The sequence below is a fragment of the Apis cerana genome, linkage group LG7, assembly GCF_029169275.1.
Source record: "Apis cerana isolate GH-2021 linkage group LG7, AcerK_1.0, whole genome shotgun sequence".
Taxonomy (NCBI): Eukaryota; Metazoa; Arthropoda; class Insecta; order Hymenoptera; family Apidae; genus Apis; species Apis cerana.
Window position 1 is genome coordinate 1273382 of NC_083858.1, and position 21797 is coordinate 1295178.

The 21797-nt window shown below is 23.8% G+C and overlaps 2 protein-coding genes across 7 annotated transcripts; one reads left to right on the forward strand and one right to left on the reverse strand.

Moving 5' to 3' along the window:
* Positions 1-424: 424 nt before the first annotated feature.
* LOC108002475 (arginine/serine-rich coiled-coil protein 2) lies at positions 425-4626 on the reverse strand. 2 transcript variants are annotated; one of them, XM_017064185.3, is made up of 5 exons: positions 4396-4626; positions 3751-3831; positions 2166-2278; positions 1304-1985; positions 425-1197 (listed from the first exon to the last, which is right to left on the reverse strand). In XM_017064185.3, the coding sequence occupies exons 1-5, from the start codon at positions 4456-4458 to the stop codon at positions 901-903; spliced, it is 1236 nt and encodes a 411-aa protein (XP_016919674.1). In that variant the 5' UTR covers positions 4459-4626; the 3' UTR covers positions 425-900. The 2 variants fall into 2 exon arrangements, with proteins under 2 accessions (XP_016919674.1, XP_061933503.1); XM_062077519.1 differs by lacking the exon at positions 4396-4626 and adding an exon at positions 4069-4283 and having other exon boundaries at positions 3751-3860.
* A 950-nt stretch (positions 4627-5576) lies between these two features.
* LOC108002495 (uncharacterized) lies at positions 5577-20820 on the forward strand. Of its 5 annotated transcripts, none has more exons than XM_017064214.3 (10): positions 5577-5746; positions 16727-16969; positions 17100-17668; positions 17748-18048; positions 18142-18643; positions 18796-18954; positions 19052-19227; positions 19330-19536; positions 19595-19618; positions 19769-20820. In XM_017064214.3, the coding sequence occupies exons 2-10, from the start codon at positions 16855-16857 to the stop codon at positions 19846-19848; spliced, it is 2133 nt and encodes a 710-aa protein (XP_016919703.1). In that variant the 5' UTR covers positions 5577-5746; positions 16727-16854; the 3' UTR covers positions 19849-20820. The 5 variants fall into 5 exon arrangements, with proteins under 5 accessions (XP_016919703.1, XP_028524861.1, XP_061933516.1 ...); XM_062077531.1 differs by lacking the exon at positions 5577-5746 and adding an exon at positions 8511-8649 and having other exon boundaries at positions 16727-16995; XM_017064213.3 differs by lacking the exon at positions 5577-5746 and adding an exon at positions 8511-8649.
* The last annotated feature ends 977 nt before the right edge of the window (positions 20821-21797 follow it).

The window sequence follows — 21797 nt, forward strand, 5'->3', positions numbered from 1 at the left end:
GTGTTCGGTTTGTTCCGTAACAAGTCGGCTTTGTCATAGCCAATCCGAACGAATATCGTAATATTCAGGTTATTTCGTAAAAATATTCCGCTTTTGCGAAAATACAGGTGTTGCTTCTAAACCCGCGCTTTTATGCTATTTTAATATATACTTAAAAACCATAATTGCTATCATAAAGCAAATTAATTATATTTTTAATCAAAAAGATAACCTCGTCCATGTTTTAATTAAAATTATTAATTGTAATTAATATATTATATATTAGTTATTATATTATGTATGATATAGATAAATTAATATAAATATAATAAAACCAATATTAAGTACAAGTTTTCAATAAATCTGAAATATATTGATTACTATGAATAAATTTATATTCTAAAGTTTGGCTTTATATTAAAAAAGAAAGGAATTTAAAAAAAAATTTCAAAAATCATTTGACATTTATTAAAAAAAGAGAGAGAAAAAAACATCATTTGTGTCAATGTATCTCTTATTTGTACATACAGTATATAGGTACAATGAAATTATTATATAAATTGATGTTACAAGCACATTCGTAACAAACAAAGATTTCTTGTCTTTTCATATTTTTTGTCAAACAAAAATTAATCAAGAATATTTATCATCAAATCGAAAACACAGAGTTCTTCTTCCAGATTCTTAATAAATTTATTTTTTTAAATGTTTATAATATAATATATAACTATAACAAGATCATTCAAATCTTTGTTTGATAAGCTTTGTAATTACTCTATAATTCCTATATATAACGACTTTGAAATAAAAACTCTGTTTTGTAATCGATTTGATGAGATTATAAAATCAAAAATCGAGTTGCACCTGTGTTAGACTTGTTATTAATCTTAACTCAATGTCGTTCAAAAGTTTCAACACATTTTATCGAGGAAATTGATAGCCACCAGTAGCATAACCAAGTCCGACACCTCGTTGTGTGTGTGTAGTAGCACGTGCTACCTCGTACTGTTGTTCCATGTTATTAAACATTTCTTCTTGTTTTTTTAATATATCTGGTTTGGTACCCGCTGTTGGAGCAATTGGTAAATCGTCTTTGATGCCCATTAATCGCTTAAACTTTGCTGTTACTTTCCCATCCTGATCGTGAGTGAATGTTGTTCCTACCCAAGTGTTTGCAGTGGAAGCTGCTGTAGATGTTTTACCTTCGTCTTGTTTTGACTGTAAAATAAATAAATATATATATATATATATAAAATTTTAAATAATTTAAAGAAAAAATATTTTGGTATAAAATTAACATGAAAATGAATTAATAATTAATTACCTTATTTGCCCATAATAGTTTTCTCTTTTGTATCTGTTCCGCATATTTTCCTTGCGTTGCTGTGGCTAAAGGATTATAATAATTCTGTTCATTTTGAATGCCTGGTGTAGTAGTGTCTCCTTCTGGTGCTTTAAGTTCAATTCCTAACTTTTCTAATTGGGCTAATTTATTTCTACCTTTTTCTTCCCTATAACTCATTGTTCGAAAAAGAGGCGGAGCTCGGTCTCTCGATCTAGATCTTGATCTTGCACGATCTTTTTCTTTATGATAACTAGATCGATCGTCTCGATATCGATCTTTCGATCTATCATCTCTAGAATGTCGGCGATCTCGATCTCTGTCCCTATCTCTGCGTCTATCTCTGTCACTTCTATCACGATTTCGATCTCTTCGATCATCACGATAGTGATGATCTTTGTCGCTCTTTTCTCTATCATCACTTTTCTCATCTCTACTTGATCCTAATGAACTCTTTTCTTTCTTTTTATCATCGTCACGGGATTTTCTGTCATCATCCCGATTCCTTTTTATATCTCTATCTCTATGACTGTTTTCTCGTTGTCTTCTATCATCGTATGATGGTCGTCGTCCTTTATCACTCATGTGTCTACTACGGTCAGATCTATCTCCTCGTTTGTGCTCGTCTTTTGAATTTGCTGTGTGATTTTCATGATCAGATCGCCTGTAAAACGATTACGTTCTGCAGGATATACCACACAGATTCGTATTATTATTTTGCATGTAAGGGAAACATTATGTGGTAAGTATGTTGCAAGTTTGTTTGTTTTTTCTCTTATAAAGTTCAAAGAAATATATTAATTTAAATTCAGAGGAGAATAAGCTTACAAACAAACCAGCTTACCTCTGGTCTGAGGGAGAAGGTAATGATCGAGATGAGTCTGTTTTTGATTGTGCTGCTGGACTCTGTGCTCTTTCACTACTGGATTCTCTAGACGAATTGTTGTTGTTGCTTTCCTAAGAAATAAAAATTATTCACATTAATATGCATTTTATATATTTTATTAAATAAAACATAAATTTCAATTTACATTACAAGAACTAGATATCTTAAATCAAACATTTTTTTTAATACCCTCACAATTTAACAAAAATCAATCTTTTATTAATGACTTTAATAGTTTCTAACAAATATACTTATTTTAAAATTATAAAATTTATAAAAAAATTTATAAAAAAACGAATTTCGGTATGTACATGTAAAGATTGAATTTTGCAATATTTGTAATTACCAGATAAAAATTACTACATCCTAATATTTTTGGTATTTAAATCATAATATTTAAAAATAATAGAGAATATTCTTAAAACTATTATAATAGTAACTTTTATAAAAAATAAATTCTCACATCCTTGGTTGTACTTGATACAAAAATTTTATAACATAAAAATTTATATTGTAAATGTACATTGTAAATTTCATTGTACATTTTTTTCAGTTAGATTTTGGAGAATAGAATAAAAGAGAAACAGGAATATGAGGGCCCTTCACATTTATCTGTTTTAACAGTTAGTTATATTACCCGAATATGTTTGTACATGTGGTTTCTTTGATGGTTGATTTTTTATTAGTGTTACCTTCTTCCAGCTTCCTCTACTCACCTTTGTCTTCTCAATAGGACTTGGGGTAGTCTTGAAAGACCCTCACACAGCATAGACCTTGCCGAGGTGCGTAGATATTGTATCATGTATTACCAACAGAGCTACGTGTTAATATTTTCTCACGAAATGGCACTATTCCCATTTACTTATTATTTAAATTTTAAATATTTCAATCTTTACTCTCATTGTTTCTGCCACATGATAAGGCTTTAAGGTCATGTCTTAAACTTGTCAAAAAATTTTATTTCATAAATTATATTTTGATAATATTTTTATAATGTATTAAAAAAAAACGATACAAAAATAAAGGATAAGTCATATATATATAAATAAAGAATAAGTATATATATATAAATATAAATATTTATAATATATATAATGAAAACAATAATGATAACATTATATTGTTATTAATGTTCAAAATAAAGATAAAAAAAGAATTGTCAATGATTATTAAAATTATTAAAATTATTAAAATTTTTACAAATAAAAAATAATTAATAAAAATTGTTTCAATTCGTATAAACCTTTATAAAATAATCTTTTCTTATCAATTTCAATGTAAAAAAGTTTTATTTTAATTGTTTTTGAATATTTAATATAAAATAAATGCTATAATGTTATTGTGAAATTGCATTCTATTTATATAGCTTTTGTATAGTTTTGACATGACCTCTGAAAACCAAAATTAAATCATTTTTTTATATGTCATGAACCTATATGTATGTATAGCCCTCATAAAGATACCACATTTTCCTATTATTCGTTGTAACATTCTGTACTTAATATTACAAAAAAGCATTTACAAACATTCAATTTTACTATACCTCACTCATGTCCATTTGTACTGGATCGTAGTTTGCGTCACTGGCTCTTTTATTGGTATCACCATGCATCCCATATGATATCTTAGAAACACAATATTGGTGATAAACCACTAAATAATTTAAAAATCATAATATATATTATCAATATTATTATTACTATTATTATTATTATTATTATTATTATTATTATTATTATTATTATTATTGATATTATATTAATAATAATCTCAAAATAAATAAATTATTCATATTCAAAAATATCAAATAATTTCTTAAAACTTCGATAAATAAATTAGTAATTTATAAAAAATTTTGTACCTCTACAATTGTAGAAATAAGAACAATGATTACGTGTAATTTATATGTTAAGTAAACGTGTCATAGGTTTATTAAATTTACAGTTAAAAAATATATAAATATATATTATAAATAATTAATTCAATTTTCTGAGATAAGATTATTAAATGTAAAAATTGTACTATGAATAATTAAAAAATTATATTGACTTAAAAACCTATTCTAGGAGAAGCCATGTCGTGTATGTACATGAAAGTTTCTTAAGTATTATAGATGCCGCAGTGAAAATGAGATATCAACAAAATAATTATAAAATATTCTAACATTTGTCAATATGTAAATACTCACCTTTGGATCTTCTGAATTATTACTATTGTCCCCGTCACTAGCGTAATTCGCTAACGAATCCATAATGGCGTGAAAACGGGGAACGAACTGTCCGAAATTGTTACGACTATCGCAGCGCGTCGATCCTAGGCTGCCTTGCGCAGAAACGCCATTGGTCGAGAATATTTAACCAGCTTGTATATACATACCGTGCTTTTCTAGTGCTTCCATCGAATGAGGTTATCGAAGCGGAAATGGAAGAAAAACGATATAGGAAATGCAGAACAAGCGGCGAAATTAAGCGCCAACATGAAAATCTCAACAAAATCTCTTCTAAATAAGCAATTGATTGAATTCTGATTATTAAATATTATTATAATTATTTATTTTTATGATATAATCTAAATCGATGATATAAAAGAATTAATCTATTGGATGAAAATTGCCATTGTATTCTATTATAAATGTTAAAAAAGAATTTGTAAGAAAAATAACATTTTTTCTAAGATAAAAAATAAATATAAAATTTCTAATAAAAATAATATTAAAATAATTTTAAAAATATTATTAAAATAATTTTAAAATATAATATTAAAATGTTTTTATTAAAATAATTTTCAATTTCAATTTTATGAACATTATCTTACATAAGTTCTATCTTATAGTAAATTATAACAGATATGAATTGTCTGTGAATTAAAAAATTATAACAGTAATTTTTATATATGTAGATCATATTTACATAGTCATTATATCTTAAAATATAATATTAAAAAATACTCTAAAATTTGTAAACAATTCTCAATTTATTTAAAAAAATTATATGATTTTTTTTATAAATAATTGTTTTTTTCAAGTGAAAAATAACTTTTAAAAAAAAAATCATTTTTATAAACAATTTTATTTATATTTCTTTATATCTTTAAATTAATCTATTTTTTGTTCATTAAAATTATATATATAATATATATATAAATCACCATTTTATGAATATACATATATTGACGAAAATAAACTTACTTTTAAAAATAATACAAAAAAATCAGTTTATGAACGAAAACGTTTTTGTTTATAAGTGAATCAGGAAATAATTAAAGAGAATGCCGAAGGTGCATGAAAAATGTTGCAAAGGTGGGTTGATGCTAGAGAGCAACTCGCATTGACGTTTACGCGCGGAGAAGCGCAAGCCGGTGTGCAGAGTCGTAGTCGTGTCATGAACGAACCGGGACGCAACAGTCGCTCACCAGACTTCGTGCTGGAACAATCATTGAAGCTATGATTTGGTGCTTTCGTGATATTTCGTGATTCGAAACCAAAAAAACTTATTAGAAACATCATTTCGAAGAAAAATATTGTGGAATTAGTTATTAAAGTAAGTGATTTTATATATATTTCTTTCATTATAATCGCGGAAACCCGATGGTCCGGGCAGCAACCCTTCGATATGTTGATCGAAGTATGTATCTTAGTACACGCGTACCGCGAATGTCGATTCTCTCGTTCCACTCGGATCTACGTGACCCCGTTTTCGTCTTAAATCATAGTCAATTGTTTTTAACGGATGACATCCTCCATGGTGAATTTCTTAACTAATTACGATAGAGAAATAGACATTTTTTTTTATTCACATCTTAATTCAGTTTAATTAACAAAAATATGACAAGAGTGATTTATATCCATCTTATTTTACATGTTCGTGATTAAAAATGTATAATTATTCTGTCTCATATTTTAATATAATAATGATAATTTATTCAAATGGTCTTTTCAATTTGAAGTAATTTAATTAAATTGTTATGTTTCATTTACAAGCATACTAAAAAATTATATGTTTGTTATATTATTCTATTATAAGAGTTTGATTAGATTATTATTAATTTTGTATTGTTTTTCGGCATTTGTATTGTTTATATTTTCTATCATGAGTGTTTTTACATGCAAAAAGCCGCGAGTGATTGTTATCGATCGAAATTTCTGAAACGTTTCATACAGGATTACAATATTTTACTTACATATGTAATTATAAGAAATTGAAAAGAACGCTGATTGAAGTGGATAATTTAATTATACATTTGACATTCTCTGAAATAGTTGGAACATTTAATAACAGTACAACGAATAAACAAGTTAATGCGTATATGTATCAAAATGTCCATGAAAATAATCATATGAATTATTCTTTATATTTGTTTTGCTCTATTTTTTAATTCTTATTTCTGAATCTAATTTTTTTCAAATAAACAAATCCTTTATTGAAATAAATTTAATAAATGTTTTATGTTGATTATAAAATATAGAATAATATAGAATAGATAATATAGAATAAAATATAAATAATAATAAATAATAATTATTAATAATATGTTTATGTAATAAAATTTTATATGTTACAATTACAATAATATTTAGTTTTCAATTAATATTCTTAGTAATAATAAAATAATAATTATTAAGAATATTAATTGAAAACTAAATATTATTGTAATTGTAACATATAAAATTATCACCAATATTAAAAAAAGGAATATATAAAATATATAAAAATAAAACATGGAAGTATTCGTATTTTTTGACATTATTTTAAATTGAATGACACATTTCAATTTTTTTTATTGAAGCGTGAAACGCACGATTTCAAATAATTTAAATTCATAAAAATATTTTAATTTTTTTTTTATAATAATATGATTGATATTTTTAATTAAATTTTCTAACGACATAATATACAATATATTGAATTATATTTTTATAAAATTTAAAATAATGCTATTATATTAACATAGAAATTATTCTTATAATTTTTCAAACATAATGATCAATTCTATTTGTAATTATGTTTAATTATTAATGATATTTTATTGAAATTTAAATAAAATAATATGTTAAATAAGTATAAATAAATAGTTTATAATAAATAATGAAAATAAAATAAATATTCATCATATTCTGCAAAATTGATTCAGGAAAAGAAAAAGATTTTTTCATTTGAAGGTATTCAATTATATTATCAACAAGATTAAGAATTTTGAAATAAAATTTAAAAAATAACCGATAATAGTCTCACTTCTTTTTCTCATCAATTGCAATTCTAATTTTTGTGATTTCGTATTGATCGTGGCAATAGAGTCCATGTACTATTTGATTCCAATGATGAAAAGTCGCTTTGGGAATACGCTGAAGGATCATTAAGTTCTTCATTGCGGAAATTGTCAGAAATATCAAGAATGACATAAGTTGTCGCGAGCAGAAATTAATTTTAAAAATGCGGTTACCGAGGAAAAATTATTCTGTTCTTGCACTCACTATATACGAGTCATGTTCCATAGTTATTAATTAAATTTAGCTCAAGCCGTTGAACTTTTTGTCAATACTTTTTCCATTAATTACTATTTGTATTGGTCTATTCTTATTACGGCAACAAGACGAATATTGTAAATTTATGAGAATGTAACCAAAACATTAAAATTTAATTAGTAAAAATTATTAAATTTATAGAAATTTCATATTTTAAAACTGAATTTGAAACGAAGTAAGTATGTTATTATTGTATAAAATTATAATAATACAAAAATAGTTTTTATGGAAAAATATAAAGAATGAAATATAATTTTGTATTAAAAATTAAGTATAGTTATAAAAAAGTACTTATGAACTTTAATGAAAATAAAATTAATTGATTCTATTTAAAAATAAATAGTAATGATTAATATTTATATTATTTTACATTTTATTACATTTTATTTATATTATTTATAAAGAAAGTTTTGTAATAGAATTAAATATCTATTATTAATTGTCATTTATTTTTTGCAATCAATTTCGAATTTTTTTATTAAATCGTTTGAGATATCGAATTATATAAATTGTAGCACGATAAAATTTTTTAGATCGATACGAGTATAACCTCAACTACCGTTACTCGTCAAAAACAATCAAGCAAATATAATATGATAAAATTAATTATATTTGGAGGTACGAATAAGGTAATTTTATTTTTACCACAAATGAATATAGTAATCTTCGTTCGAAGAAGTTCTCTGAGAACCCGTTCGTTCAGATGACAATAAATATTATACAAGTTCTTCCTCGTTTCTTCCCATCCTTCGCGTCGTTTTCTTCGCATATAGTCGTCCCGTTTTCTCGCTCGAACTCGCGCGCGCAATAAAGTTCCGTTATCCACAGTAAGTACACATCGAACATCTTATGCGTTTACTTCTAGTGAAAATAAACAACGTATGCAACAAAATACGTTATCAATATAATACATGTATACAGGTGGGCATGAAATCGTTATTTTATATTGAAATTTTTTATCCAACTTTTGATTTATTCATTATTTATTGATTATTCAATAAATTATTATTATTGATTAATATTAGGTTAGAATTTATAGGATACATAATGGATATAAAAGAAAATGGATGGGATCTTTTATAATAAGATTGTAAATTGTGTTCACATATTCAAGAATTCTTCTATCTTATCTGAAGTGTTTTCATTAATTTATTATGATATATTTATTATTTTTCTTTATGTTTGTTTTAATATATACTATATTTATTATATTATATTATATATATATATATAATATAAATAATAAGTTTTTATATATTTTATAAGTTTTATATTCGTATCCATAGCTTTTTGCTATCGTCAAAGTGATGCACAAAACATTATTGCTGGAACAAATAGAGAAACCATAATCTAGAACTGTGAGATTTTGGATGATGGGATTTAATTAGGATTGAGTCGTATGAATGAGTTCAATCGAATTCAAATCGCTTATAAATTTTGTGTCTCTCTCTCTCTGTCTCTTTCTCTTTCTCTTTCTTTTTCTTTTTCTCTCTCGTAACTATACAAAGGAAAAAACCAATCTCTTCTCATCTCGATTTAACGTCATCGCTTGCTATAGATTCTCGAGTTCTACAAACAGATTCACACTACTCAATCTCCAGTTTACGATTCCCAGCATAGTCTTGTCTCTCAAGGATAAACCAGTCATTTCGGTTAAAGAAACGTATATCATTAGTATTAAATTATGTCGAAAATTTAATGTCTAATATCACAATGATTGTTCTAGATTCGTTTTAAGACTGAATATGGATTCTGTGTAAGATTCTGTGGATTCTTAAAATTAAATTTAAATCTCTAAAATAATTCTTTTCGAATAAACTTAAACATGTATTATTGCGTTTAAGATATATTATAATTGTTTTAATGTTATAATTGTTGATGATTGGATGTATATAAATTTTATAGAAGGTATGTTATATAAAAAATTAAATTATAACTATATTATGTTTATTTTATTTAGACAAAAATTTTTTTTAGAGTAATTATAAATATTTAAAGATTTAAAATTGTATTTAGAATATTATTCATTTTAAAATATGTGAAAAATATTTTAAAAAAATTAAGAATTTAAAATATTTGGGTGAACTAATATTTCATATAAAATTTTTTTTCTTCAGTGAGAATTGAAAATGGAATAATTAGAATTTTGGATTGAAACGAACTTCTTGTACTTCTAATTATCTCAAAGATTTATGTAATGTTCAGTTTTTCTAATACTGTAAATCATTTTATATTAATCGCAAATTAATATAAAATAATAATTATTTCTCGAAAAATAACAGACTCAAACATATATTATTTAATATTTAAATTCAATTAACACATATTGTCACAAAAGATATTAATTAATACATTATATATTTTAATAGTATGATATTTTTAATATGCGTTTAAAATCACAAAAAATTATATATAAATTTTTAATATTTTTAATTTTTTTTTTTTAATATTAAAATTATTGATTCTAAATTTTTAGAGAATTTTATGTTAGTTAATATAATTTTTATTCAATTATATATTCATTAGAGGATATCTATGTATCGATAAATTATTATATTAGTATTTCTATAAATATTATAAATTAATTATTAATTAATTAAAAATTACAAAGTATATGGTTGGATATATGTATATATGATACCTGGATGCAAACGAGACTCTTCTATAAAAAAATATGCGTATCCTACCTACGCATCACCCTAACACGATAACTATACATATATAACAATCTTCAAAATTAGATTAATGAAATTGTGGAAGCGAAAGATTAAATAGTTTATCTTGTTCAATGTTGGTAATCAAAGATTTAATACTGAACAAATATCACCATGATTATATCGAAATTCTTTATAAAAATATATTTTGTAATGAGATTAATTCAACAATATTTCAAATTTTTCCTCGCAAATTTAATTATTCAAATTTATCTATAATAAGATAAAATATTTCTTAAAAGTAAATTGATTAATTTTCATATATATTGGTGGTGTATATATATATACTCGAAAAAAAATTTTAATTTACATTCAGTTGTAATAAAAATCTGAAATTACATTCATAAAGGACAGTAAGTATGAGAGATCTAAGAGAATTCAAATTAAATCACTGGGAATACTTATTCAGCAGAGATATTCAGATTCTCAATGAAAAACTCATTTTCCTGACTAGTATTCTTGCATTGTTAAGACATGCCATTACGAGATTGGACAACCGACAGACAGGGATGAATATGAATATCTATTGTATAGTCCCTTACAAAAATTTTCAAAAATTATAGGTGAGGAGAGATAATTCTTAATGAATATTTTGTAATTATTCATTGATAGATACTATGAGTTATTTTCAATTTTTTCTCTTTTTTGATAAATATTAAAATAAAATATATAATAATATTATATTAAAGTATTTTATAAATATATTAAATATTTTTTAATTATATTTAATTGCATAGTTTAGTTTACTAGTATTATATCATTAATATTAAAGATTAATATTTATTAAATTAATATAATATCATTATATTTTAATGTTAAAAAAAATTCTTCATTTTTAAATAAGATACATATTTAGTAGAAATTCATATTTATTCTAAAACTTTTTTTTTAAAATAGCAAGAAATAAATGTAAAGCTTCTTTCAAAAAAACTATTTTTCTTATTCATCTACGACAGAATTTATATAAAGAAATGAAATTTATATAAATAAATTTAATTAATTAAAAGATTTAATATCAAAGATTTAATTATATTATTATTATTATTATTATTATTATTATTATATTATATATTAAGTTTTTATATAAAGAAAATTTCTAAAAATATCTATATAACATAATACAATATAATTTTATATTGTATTTTATATTGTATATAATTTTAGTTTCCGTATCTGTAATGTTAAAAAATTAAAACATATTTATGTACATATTTTTTATAGTTTTTAGAGAACAATTGCATTAATTACGGTAACATCAAATGTAAGACTACATTTCAAGGTATGATTGTGATATAATCGACAACTTGTTCCCGATGACGTAAGAAACTAGTTGTACAGGACACACAGACCCCATAACCAAAGAAAAATTTCGTATATATATCCATTTCTGAAAAAATTTATTCTTTTTTTATATATACATATTCTCTTAGTTTCTTTATATTTTTTGAACATTCAATATTCATTTTCATGTTACACGAAATATATTGTTATGAAAAAAAAACTAAATTAAATTATTAAAAAAAAATTAAAAATAAGTAAACAAAGAGAATAATTCTTTAATTTCTTTTAATATTTTATTCTTGATTTTTTTATTTTAAATTAATTTTAATTGTAAAACAAAAGAATAATGGAATAATGGAAATGTATTTAATGTAATATAATATCGTTTAACTAAAAATGGATAGTGATGCTGCTATGATATTCAATTGCGGTATATTTATTGTATATGCATAATCACAATCGCCACTTCCGTTCTCCGTAGTGCGGACCAGCAAACCATTAAATGAATCCCACCCGCTTAAAAGGCGACTATTCGTACATAACTATTTATAACCAGGATAAATATATTTACAATGGAAAAAAATAATTGATTTAAATTATAGCGTGAACGAATGATGAGTTTCGTAATTTCTGAAAAATTTCCTAAGAAAGACTATAGATCATTAATTTAAATTGTTTTTGTTATGTTTGATAATGCTTACATATGCTTAACTTGAATTCTATTACTTTCTCTTTTTAATTTATTAAAAATATAAAAGCGATAGATTTTTCTAAATCATTAAAAATTTGAATATAAATCAATAATCATGCATACGACTTGAAAATATATTATATAAATTATTTTATAGAAATTTTTTCTTTCATAATTAACTAATTTGTTATTAGATGATGCAATTATTCCAAATTATTCGTCAATTAATAATTCAACAAATTTCTTTTTTTTTAACATATTTATTAATATTTTTAAACTTTCTATTATATTGAGTTTTCGACTTATTGTTAATTCTTAGGAATTGAAAATTGGAATTGTATGTAATAATAAGCTCTTGTTATATAGAAAAAATATTTTCACAATAAGTGACAGTGGGACATTAATTATAATTTTATCAGAATTTTTGTCGGAATAATTTATACAACTATCGCAAATTTCTACAGCTAAAAAATATCACAGTACGCAATTTTATTTTATTTAGTATTGCGATATTTTAACGGTAAGCTTTAAAAATATGTGTAGAAAATGTTTGTATTAAAAGAAAACATTCGAGGTTTCGTGACCTGTCGTTAACCTAGTTAGGATTGCCATTCCAGTACACGCACTCATTACAGGTTCCACCACGTTTATTCCATACTCGAAAATTGATTGCGAAATAATTGGAATAGTAGCAATAGACACGAACTAGTGCAGAGGAAACCTTGAAGAGAAAAATAGAAAATAGAGAACACTCGTTAATTTAACAATAGTAAAGAATTCTAATCTTCGTCGTGGAAATACAGTTGAACAATTGATCGAATTGAAGACTACTAAATTTGCTTGGTTGTTTCCGAATTGGTCAAAAATTTAGAAGATAAAAAGAGATATAGGAAGAAATAAAAGAAAAAGTTTGAGATTCAAGTTTCATGAATGTTTTTCAAGACTTTTTTATTGAGTTGATATGATTCTTTTTAAATTTGAAAAATCAGATTTCTTTCAAATATAATATTTATATGTATATTTTATTTTATTGAAAAAATTTATTTACTTAGGAAAAATATAATGTTGCTATAGTATAAAAAGAAAAAAATGTAAAAAATAATCTTCAGTTTCGCACGGTATAATAAAGCTATCATGTAAAAGTGAATTCAATCGGATAAAATTATGCGACAATTGCGCTAATTCGTGCAATGTTTTACTCACGTTTATTTTGCCAATTATTTAATGATCTGCTCAATAATGTGTGAATAATTCATTTTCTAATTCAATATTTAATGTCGTATATTTTTTATAACAAAAAGCTTTTTTAATCGATTTTTTTCTTATTCATCGATGGATTAATCTTACATTTTTCAAATTTTTATGAATATTATAAAAATATTCATGGATATAATAAAAATTTCAAGATTAATATCCTATTTGCAATATCAAAATAAACGATCGTATATTCATATAAATATAAAGTTGGTTGATTTACAAAATACAATAGTATTTTTCTGGATTGATAACAATATCTTATTTCTGAACATACAATATATCATTTATTGTTAAATAGTATTTATTTGCATTGTATAAAAAAATTTATTGCTTATATCCTTTATTTTCTATATTGAAAGTATTAAAAATTTATAGACATTCGATATTCGATGAAATTTGCATCGATTAGTGTAAACTGATACATTCACTAATCGGTCTCTGACTTCCGGATTTTCTAGGTCATAGGGATGACTCAGTTAATCTATTGTTGTAAATCAATATTTTAGAAACAAAACATCGAAAATATTCTTTATAAAGAAAGTATTGAAAATAAAAGTAAACACTTCTTATAAATAATCAATCTTATTCATTTCGAATCGTATTTTTAAATTTAATTATCGATCGATTGATTAAATATTTATTATAGATTATAGATTTTATTTTCTAACAGAAAATGTTATATTAAAATATCAAATGAAAATAACAGATATACATTAAATTAATACGAGACATATAGAAATGAATCTAAATAAGAAAAAATTTATTAACTTATATAAATAATAATTTAATATATTATCATAATGTATTCAAAAAAATTATGACAATAATATGTACTATAACTATATAAAATATTTTTAGCATAAACAAATACGAGAGAAGTATTACATAGATAAAAAATGTTATAACTGATAATATATGGTATGAATGTTCTTTTTTTTGCAAATATAATATAAAAAATTCTATGTTTGATTATTTTGACAATATATTTTTTATTTTTAGTTTTATAAGTTTTATAATATAAGAAACAAAGAAATATATATATATATATATATACTAATATTAATTTATATTTTATAAATAAGTTAACAAACTTTTAAATTTAAAGTTTTCTTTTAATCCTTATTTTTCTTCTACAAAAACAAACAATAATATTAAGTATAAAAAAATTATGATATATATATAATGAATATTTATAATTTCATTTGATTATCAAATGTTAAAATTATATTCCATTTTCTATTTTTTATAAAAAAAAAATCTAATACGCAAATTATAAATTCTTATGGAAAATAAATATTTTGGAAACAAAAAAACAATGAGATATACTACGTATATCAGTGAACTATATAAGCATTACTATAATTCTCGTTTCCTTCTCAAAGACATTAAGATGGTTGCTAACCGGTGGTAACATCCGCGAGGGAGGAGAATAATTGAACGAAACGGACGAGCGTTTAATTGTGAAGAGTACGTAGGAGGATGAATGAAAACGAGTTAGGTGACGAGATCCTATGTCGTCATCGCCTGATTTCTTTGCAACGATGACGTTACCGTATAATGGAAAGACAAGTCTGATAATGTCAATTGCATACTTATATTTTGCTAACTATAACTTTCTTTAAAGGTAGAATTCTATGGTTGCAATAATGAAAAAAAAAATGGATGAATTTTAAAAGGAAAAAATAATGAACTTCAGTAATATAAATTTTACACAATAAACAATTTTGAAACAGTGTATAAAATAAATTATTGACAATAAAAAAGAATTATGTAGAATAATAACGCAATAAATAATACTGCATACTGATTAAATAATTCATTAATGATGTATTCATTAATGTAAAGATTGAATGAAAAATAAACTGAAAAATGTATACAGGATTAAATTATAAAATCGATTTTGCAATTATACATTTAATTTATTTTTATCAATTTTTGCAAATTGATTGATGTTTGCATGATTTCATTCCCATGATCATTTTATATATTCTATTTAATGTATTCTGTCTCATAATTTCTCGAAATTTTATTTCAAAGATATAATTTTGGAGATTTCTTTATCGATTAGAATTTTCAAATATTCGTTCTAAAAAAAAAATCCAATATAGAATAAGATATACAATACGAATGCAAATAAAAAACAATGCAGATAAAAACGAAGAGCTTTTTTGAAGGAAATTATATTTCTGTAACGCAATGAAAGTAAATTGCAATTATTAAATTGAAAAATTAAGAAATTTGAAATTAAATGTCAGTCTCAAGAAAACTAACATATAAATTTTCTAATGCCGATAATGGAAAAACTGAAATGATGGTTTTAAATTACAATGTCTACTAATTTTTGAGAAAAAGTAATATATTAGAAAATTATAAAACAATTGATATGATGAATGTGTTTAATAATAATTATGATAAATATTATACTTTATTATATAATGAAATGAAAACATAATATATCTACGTCTTCATTGTTCTTTTGTATAAAATAATAATTTACTAATAATTAATTACTTATTAAAAATTAAGATTCATAACATATGACTAATATTCTTTTAAAATGCATTATCTAATGAATTTTTTTAAATATATAAATAATATAAAATATTTAAATATATATATATTCCAGGATATATAAATAGTATCTTCCTTTTTTTTTATTAATAAAAGAAACAATTCCTTAATGAAATCAAAAAATAGATATCCTTGAACTATTTTTTTTCATTAATTTCTTTATAATATATGAATGACGAGTTCTCATTTTTCCGGTGTAGCGGTGTCTTTGATCGTTTCGTGCTTCGTGTAGATAAGAAGGAACTTTTTTATGGTCATGTGATTGAATGATCAGTTATTTATATATACAACTTGTATCGCGATCGTATGACCGATGCCTTTTTCAGAATGAAAATATTATAATAATTTCTAAATTGTGAAATATATCCTAAAAAATATATCGATGAATCATAAATAATTATTACAATTGTTATTCTAATTGTTATAAAATTATATGAATTATAAAAAAATATCCTTATTTCAAAAAAACTTTTTATTTTTATAGACAAAAAATGAATTCAAAAAAATGGAAATTAAAGGAGGATCATTAGCTTAATAGACGATCAATGGTCGTCAGTATCTTTGAAATTATTTGTACCTGTTTTTAAAAGAAACGTTATAATTATACTCAAGATGTCAATCACGGCTTCTATGGAAAGAATGGAAACAACTAAGGATTTACCGAAAAAGAAATTTATTAACATTAATCTTCTTTCATTAAAACTTCTATTATTCCTCTTTTTTGGAGGTATATTTAAAACGAATAACGAATAAGTAATTAATAAATATGTATTACGAGTATTGAATTTATCAAAAATATTTTGTTTTAAAAAATAAATAAATTGTAAAATATATCATCATCATAATTATTTTATCAGGAATGGGATGTCTCTTCCCCTTTCTTCCCTTACATATGACGGAAATGGGATTGAGTATCGACCAAATTCGTATGATCTCAATAATTTCGCCAGCAATCGCAATTCTGGGACCTCTGATTGCCGCTCCTATTGCAGATAAATTAGCAGATCATCAGGGAAGAAATGATAAATCGACAGGTCGTTATCTAAGATTGATGATTGCTATAGCCTGCATTTTATCTGCCATTTTTTATGCTTTTCTCTTATTGATTCCAACGGTTAACCGTATTGAACTACCAAGAGAAAGAAGACCAGGCCTGAAGTTTAATTGTGATCAAACAGGGGCAGTGGTATTGCAAGAAAAATGTAAAAATCATATTTCTTGCCATAGATGGTCTGACGAAAGCAGAATTGGTTCATTGCTTTTAGAAGGTTGCGATTATGCTTGTTACCCTACAGGATTAAAACGATGGCATTCTGACAATAATGATGGATCCACTACTTTTGCAACAACCGATTCTGATATAATTGTTCTAGATGGCAGTGGCGAAACGACAGTGATTCCTCTTGAAAGTGAAATATATTCTCAGGTAAATATTTAGATAATAATTTAAATAATAATTGTCAATATATAACAAAAATAATTAAAATTCATAAAATATATTATAGGAACAAGAGGAAATCAAAAAAATGCGAAGATTTGCCATGCCTCATAACGAACCACCTCATTTATGTTTTAAAGAGGGTGACAATATTATTTGTCACGTTTATACTAAGTATTCAGGCAATTTGGCCATAAATGCCACTTTAAGACAAGCCTTAAACAATAAAAGTGATCAAGATTGGTGTGTATATCCCTTGGCTGAATATTTTACTTGTCGCATACCTTTAGAATTGGAAACCAGAATGGCAGAAATTTTTCAGAGTTGTACTATTGAATGTGATTTAGTTGATCCATATACTCTTCCAGGTAATATTATTTTTTAATATGATGTTAATATCAATATCATCGTGATAATTGATAAAAAAAAATAATTTTTTAATATAACAATTTTGATTTTAGATAGCATCCTCATAGAAAGCCAATGTCAACAGACAGAAGATTGGTCTTATTTAGTTTTCTGGACATACTTAACTATTCGATCAGTCGCTGATATTTTCCCAACGACAGCTGTAGCTTTAATTGATGCAGCAGTTGTTATAGTTACTAGAGAAACATCCTGTGGACGTGGAGATGTGGGGCGTCAATTAGCTTTCGGTTCTCTTGGATTTGCTATCTTTGGTCCCTTAACTGGTTATTTATGCACACTTATGGAAAACTTGAATTCTTTCTACTATCTGCCAATTGGTATACATGCTGTAATGATGCTTTTGGCAGCTCTTGTAGCTTTTTGTGCTAACGGCATGCCACTTAGTCCACCGGAATGGTGGTGGCATACCAGAAGCGGCATGCTGGCACTTCCCATGAGCGCTATCAAAAGATATGGCAGTGAAACTGCCGCTCTTGTAATTGTACTCATCGTTATGGGAACTTTCTGGAGCGCCATGGATAGTTATTTGCCTTTGTAAGATTTTTTATTAATTATTTTACATTATTATAAGAACAATAAAATTAATCTGAAATTATTGGATTAGTGATGGAATTAATTTTAAGATCATTTAAGTGTTGTTTAAATATATTTATATAATAAAAATTAGTTCGTATTTTTATATTTAGACATTTACAAAAGTTGGGAGGTGATGAACTTCCCATTGGTGTAGCTATGACAATTGGAGCAATTCCAGCATTTTTATTCCTTTGGAAGTCTGAACATTTAGTTGATTACTGTGGTCACAGTAATCTTCTTATCACTGCCTTTACTGTGTATATTATTAGGTAGGTAAGTTTTTGTATAATGTTACTAATTTATATTATGTTATGATATATTGAAATATTTTTTAATTTATATATTTTTTAAAATTAAAATTTTTAGGTTTACTGGTTTAAGCCTCATAGCAGAACCTTGGTGGTCTTTAATTTCGGAAGGCCTCGAAGTCTTTACATTAGGAATTATGTGGATTACTGCCATTCTTTATCTGAGACATCTCGTACCACGTCATTTAACAGTAACTGCTCAAGCACTGCCTGTGATTGCACATTTCTGTATCGGCATGTATTCATATTGAATATATATATATATATATTCGATAAATTTGAATTAAATTTATTTATTTTTATAATATTACTTTTAATTCTTTTAATTTGATTCAGGTCGATGCATCGGAGCCGTAATTGGTGCTTACATCAATGTCAATAGCTCTGATATCATCGATTCATTGAGATTTGTTTATCGTTGCATGGCCGTTGCTGCCGCAGCTGTTGCTGGTTTATATTTTATTTTGTACCATGGTATATTGAAGCCACGATGTCATGCACATATCATACAAGGACCACGACAACCTCCTACTGTTGTACAAGGTAAGTATGATGATTTGTATTTATATACTATTTTAATTAATGTGTTTTATTATGCAAGCTGCTATTAAGGAATATGAATTAAGTGAGTGAATCTTTAATAATTTATTTATTTTATAGTATTGTTACATTATATACATACATTATATTTCGAATGTTTAATGATTTATTTTATTACTTTGTAGATTTCAATATAAATTTTATTATATCTTTTTCTTCTCGTTTTTTTATATAGCGATGAACGGAAATGGAAATTATACACCGCTCAGAGTTTACCACAACGGTATGGGCAGAAAAGGTCAATTTCGCTATTGAAAAATTAAGGAAAGAAAAAAAAGAAGAACACTTAATGACATTTTAAATATTACGGTGCTAGTAATTAGATTGTTGCAATTAAAACAAAAAAATGTCATTGTTATATAATATGCGTATAAAAAATGCGCTTTTCACCGCGCAGCCTTTAAAATTTCTTCATATTTAAATTCTTGAGACAAAATTATAACTTTTGAGACAAAATTTTTGATTTTTTTTTATATAAGCAATTTCTAAGAATTGATTTGCTCAAGTGTATTTCAAATTGAAATATTGAAGCGAGGTTTTACTATCTTTATTATCGAAATGAGATTATAAAAGAAAATAGAAGTATTCAAATTCTAAAAGCATTTTTTTATTATTTCTTTCTTTAGTTAGTTTCATTTATATATATATATATATATATATATATATATAAACGAAAGTAACTTTATATGTATATATAAACATAAATTTGATTTTTCTTAACAAGAAAAAATAAAATTGTTTTCTATTTAAAAATCATTTTAATTTTATTTTCATTTAAAAAAATGTAATTAAAAAAATTATTTATTTAATAATTTTAATTTAAAGTATCAATGAATAATTACCAAAATTATTATTTTAAATATAACATTTAAAATACTTTCATCTTTTTAATTTTAAATATTCTTTATAAATATACAGACGACATTTTAATATTGCGAAACGCTACAAATTTCATAACTTTGTTGCGTTTCCTTTATATATTTGACTGCATATATAGATATTCATAAAATGTTTGCAAAAAAAAATTTTTACAGACTTGTTGTATGTATCTAGAGATAAATATTTACCTGTATACATAGGATATAATACATAGGATAGTTAATTTAAAGTTAAAAAATAATATATTGATTTTTGGAATCAATATATGTATATATGAAAAAAATAAATAAAATTAAACAAAACTTGAACTTTGAAATTCAAAATATGATTAAAACTAATTAAAGAAAATATAATCAGCATTTATTATTTTCACCTATATTTTTATATATTTCAGAAGTTACTTCTATTTTTTAAATCTTTTCTTTAAATGAAAAATAAATAAAACAAAATGCTATAAAATCTATAAAAAAAGATAACTATTATTTTAAATATTTTGTAAAAAAGTATTCTTTAGATTTAGCTTTATTTAATAGATAAATTTATTATTTATTATTTATTATAGATTAAGTGATCATTTTAATGACATCCCAGATCAAATATATTAAGACATATAAAATACTATCAACAATTTTATGGCATTTATTACCATTTTCTGCATTACAATCATACATTATTTAAATAAATATAGCTATTAAATATATGAAATATTTATATGAAATATCTTTATATGAATAGAAATGTCATATAAATACAGTAAAAACTTGATCAAAAAATTTGAAAAAATTTTCAAACTTTACTATTATTATTTAATAATTTTGAAAATGAATTTTAATTGAAAATTATAAAAATAAGTAAAGAAATTTCTCAATTTATAGAAAAAATTACCAATATATATAAAAATAATTTAAAAATAATTTAAAAGAAACTAAAATTTTTACATTATTCATTACATACTATCTGTACAAAACAAACTATGACAACTTTCTACTTATTTAAGCATTTTTATTAATATTTTTATTCTATTAATCAGTATTACTTATGCAACATACAATATTTAATAAATTAACAAAAGTTCTTAAATTTTCATAAAAAATCTACGTTTAAATATCTTAAATCTAAATATCTCAATTAGAAATTTTTTAATATGATCAAAATACGAAAATTGCCAATAAATTTCAGATATTTTAATGAATATTTTGAAGAGATGAAATAAATCCATAATAGTTAAAGACTTATTAGAAAAGACTAAAAGATTAAAGAAAATTATAAAATATAAAATAGAAGTATATAACAATGAACTGTTTTTATCATATTAAATTTAATTT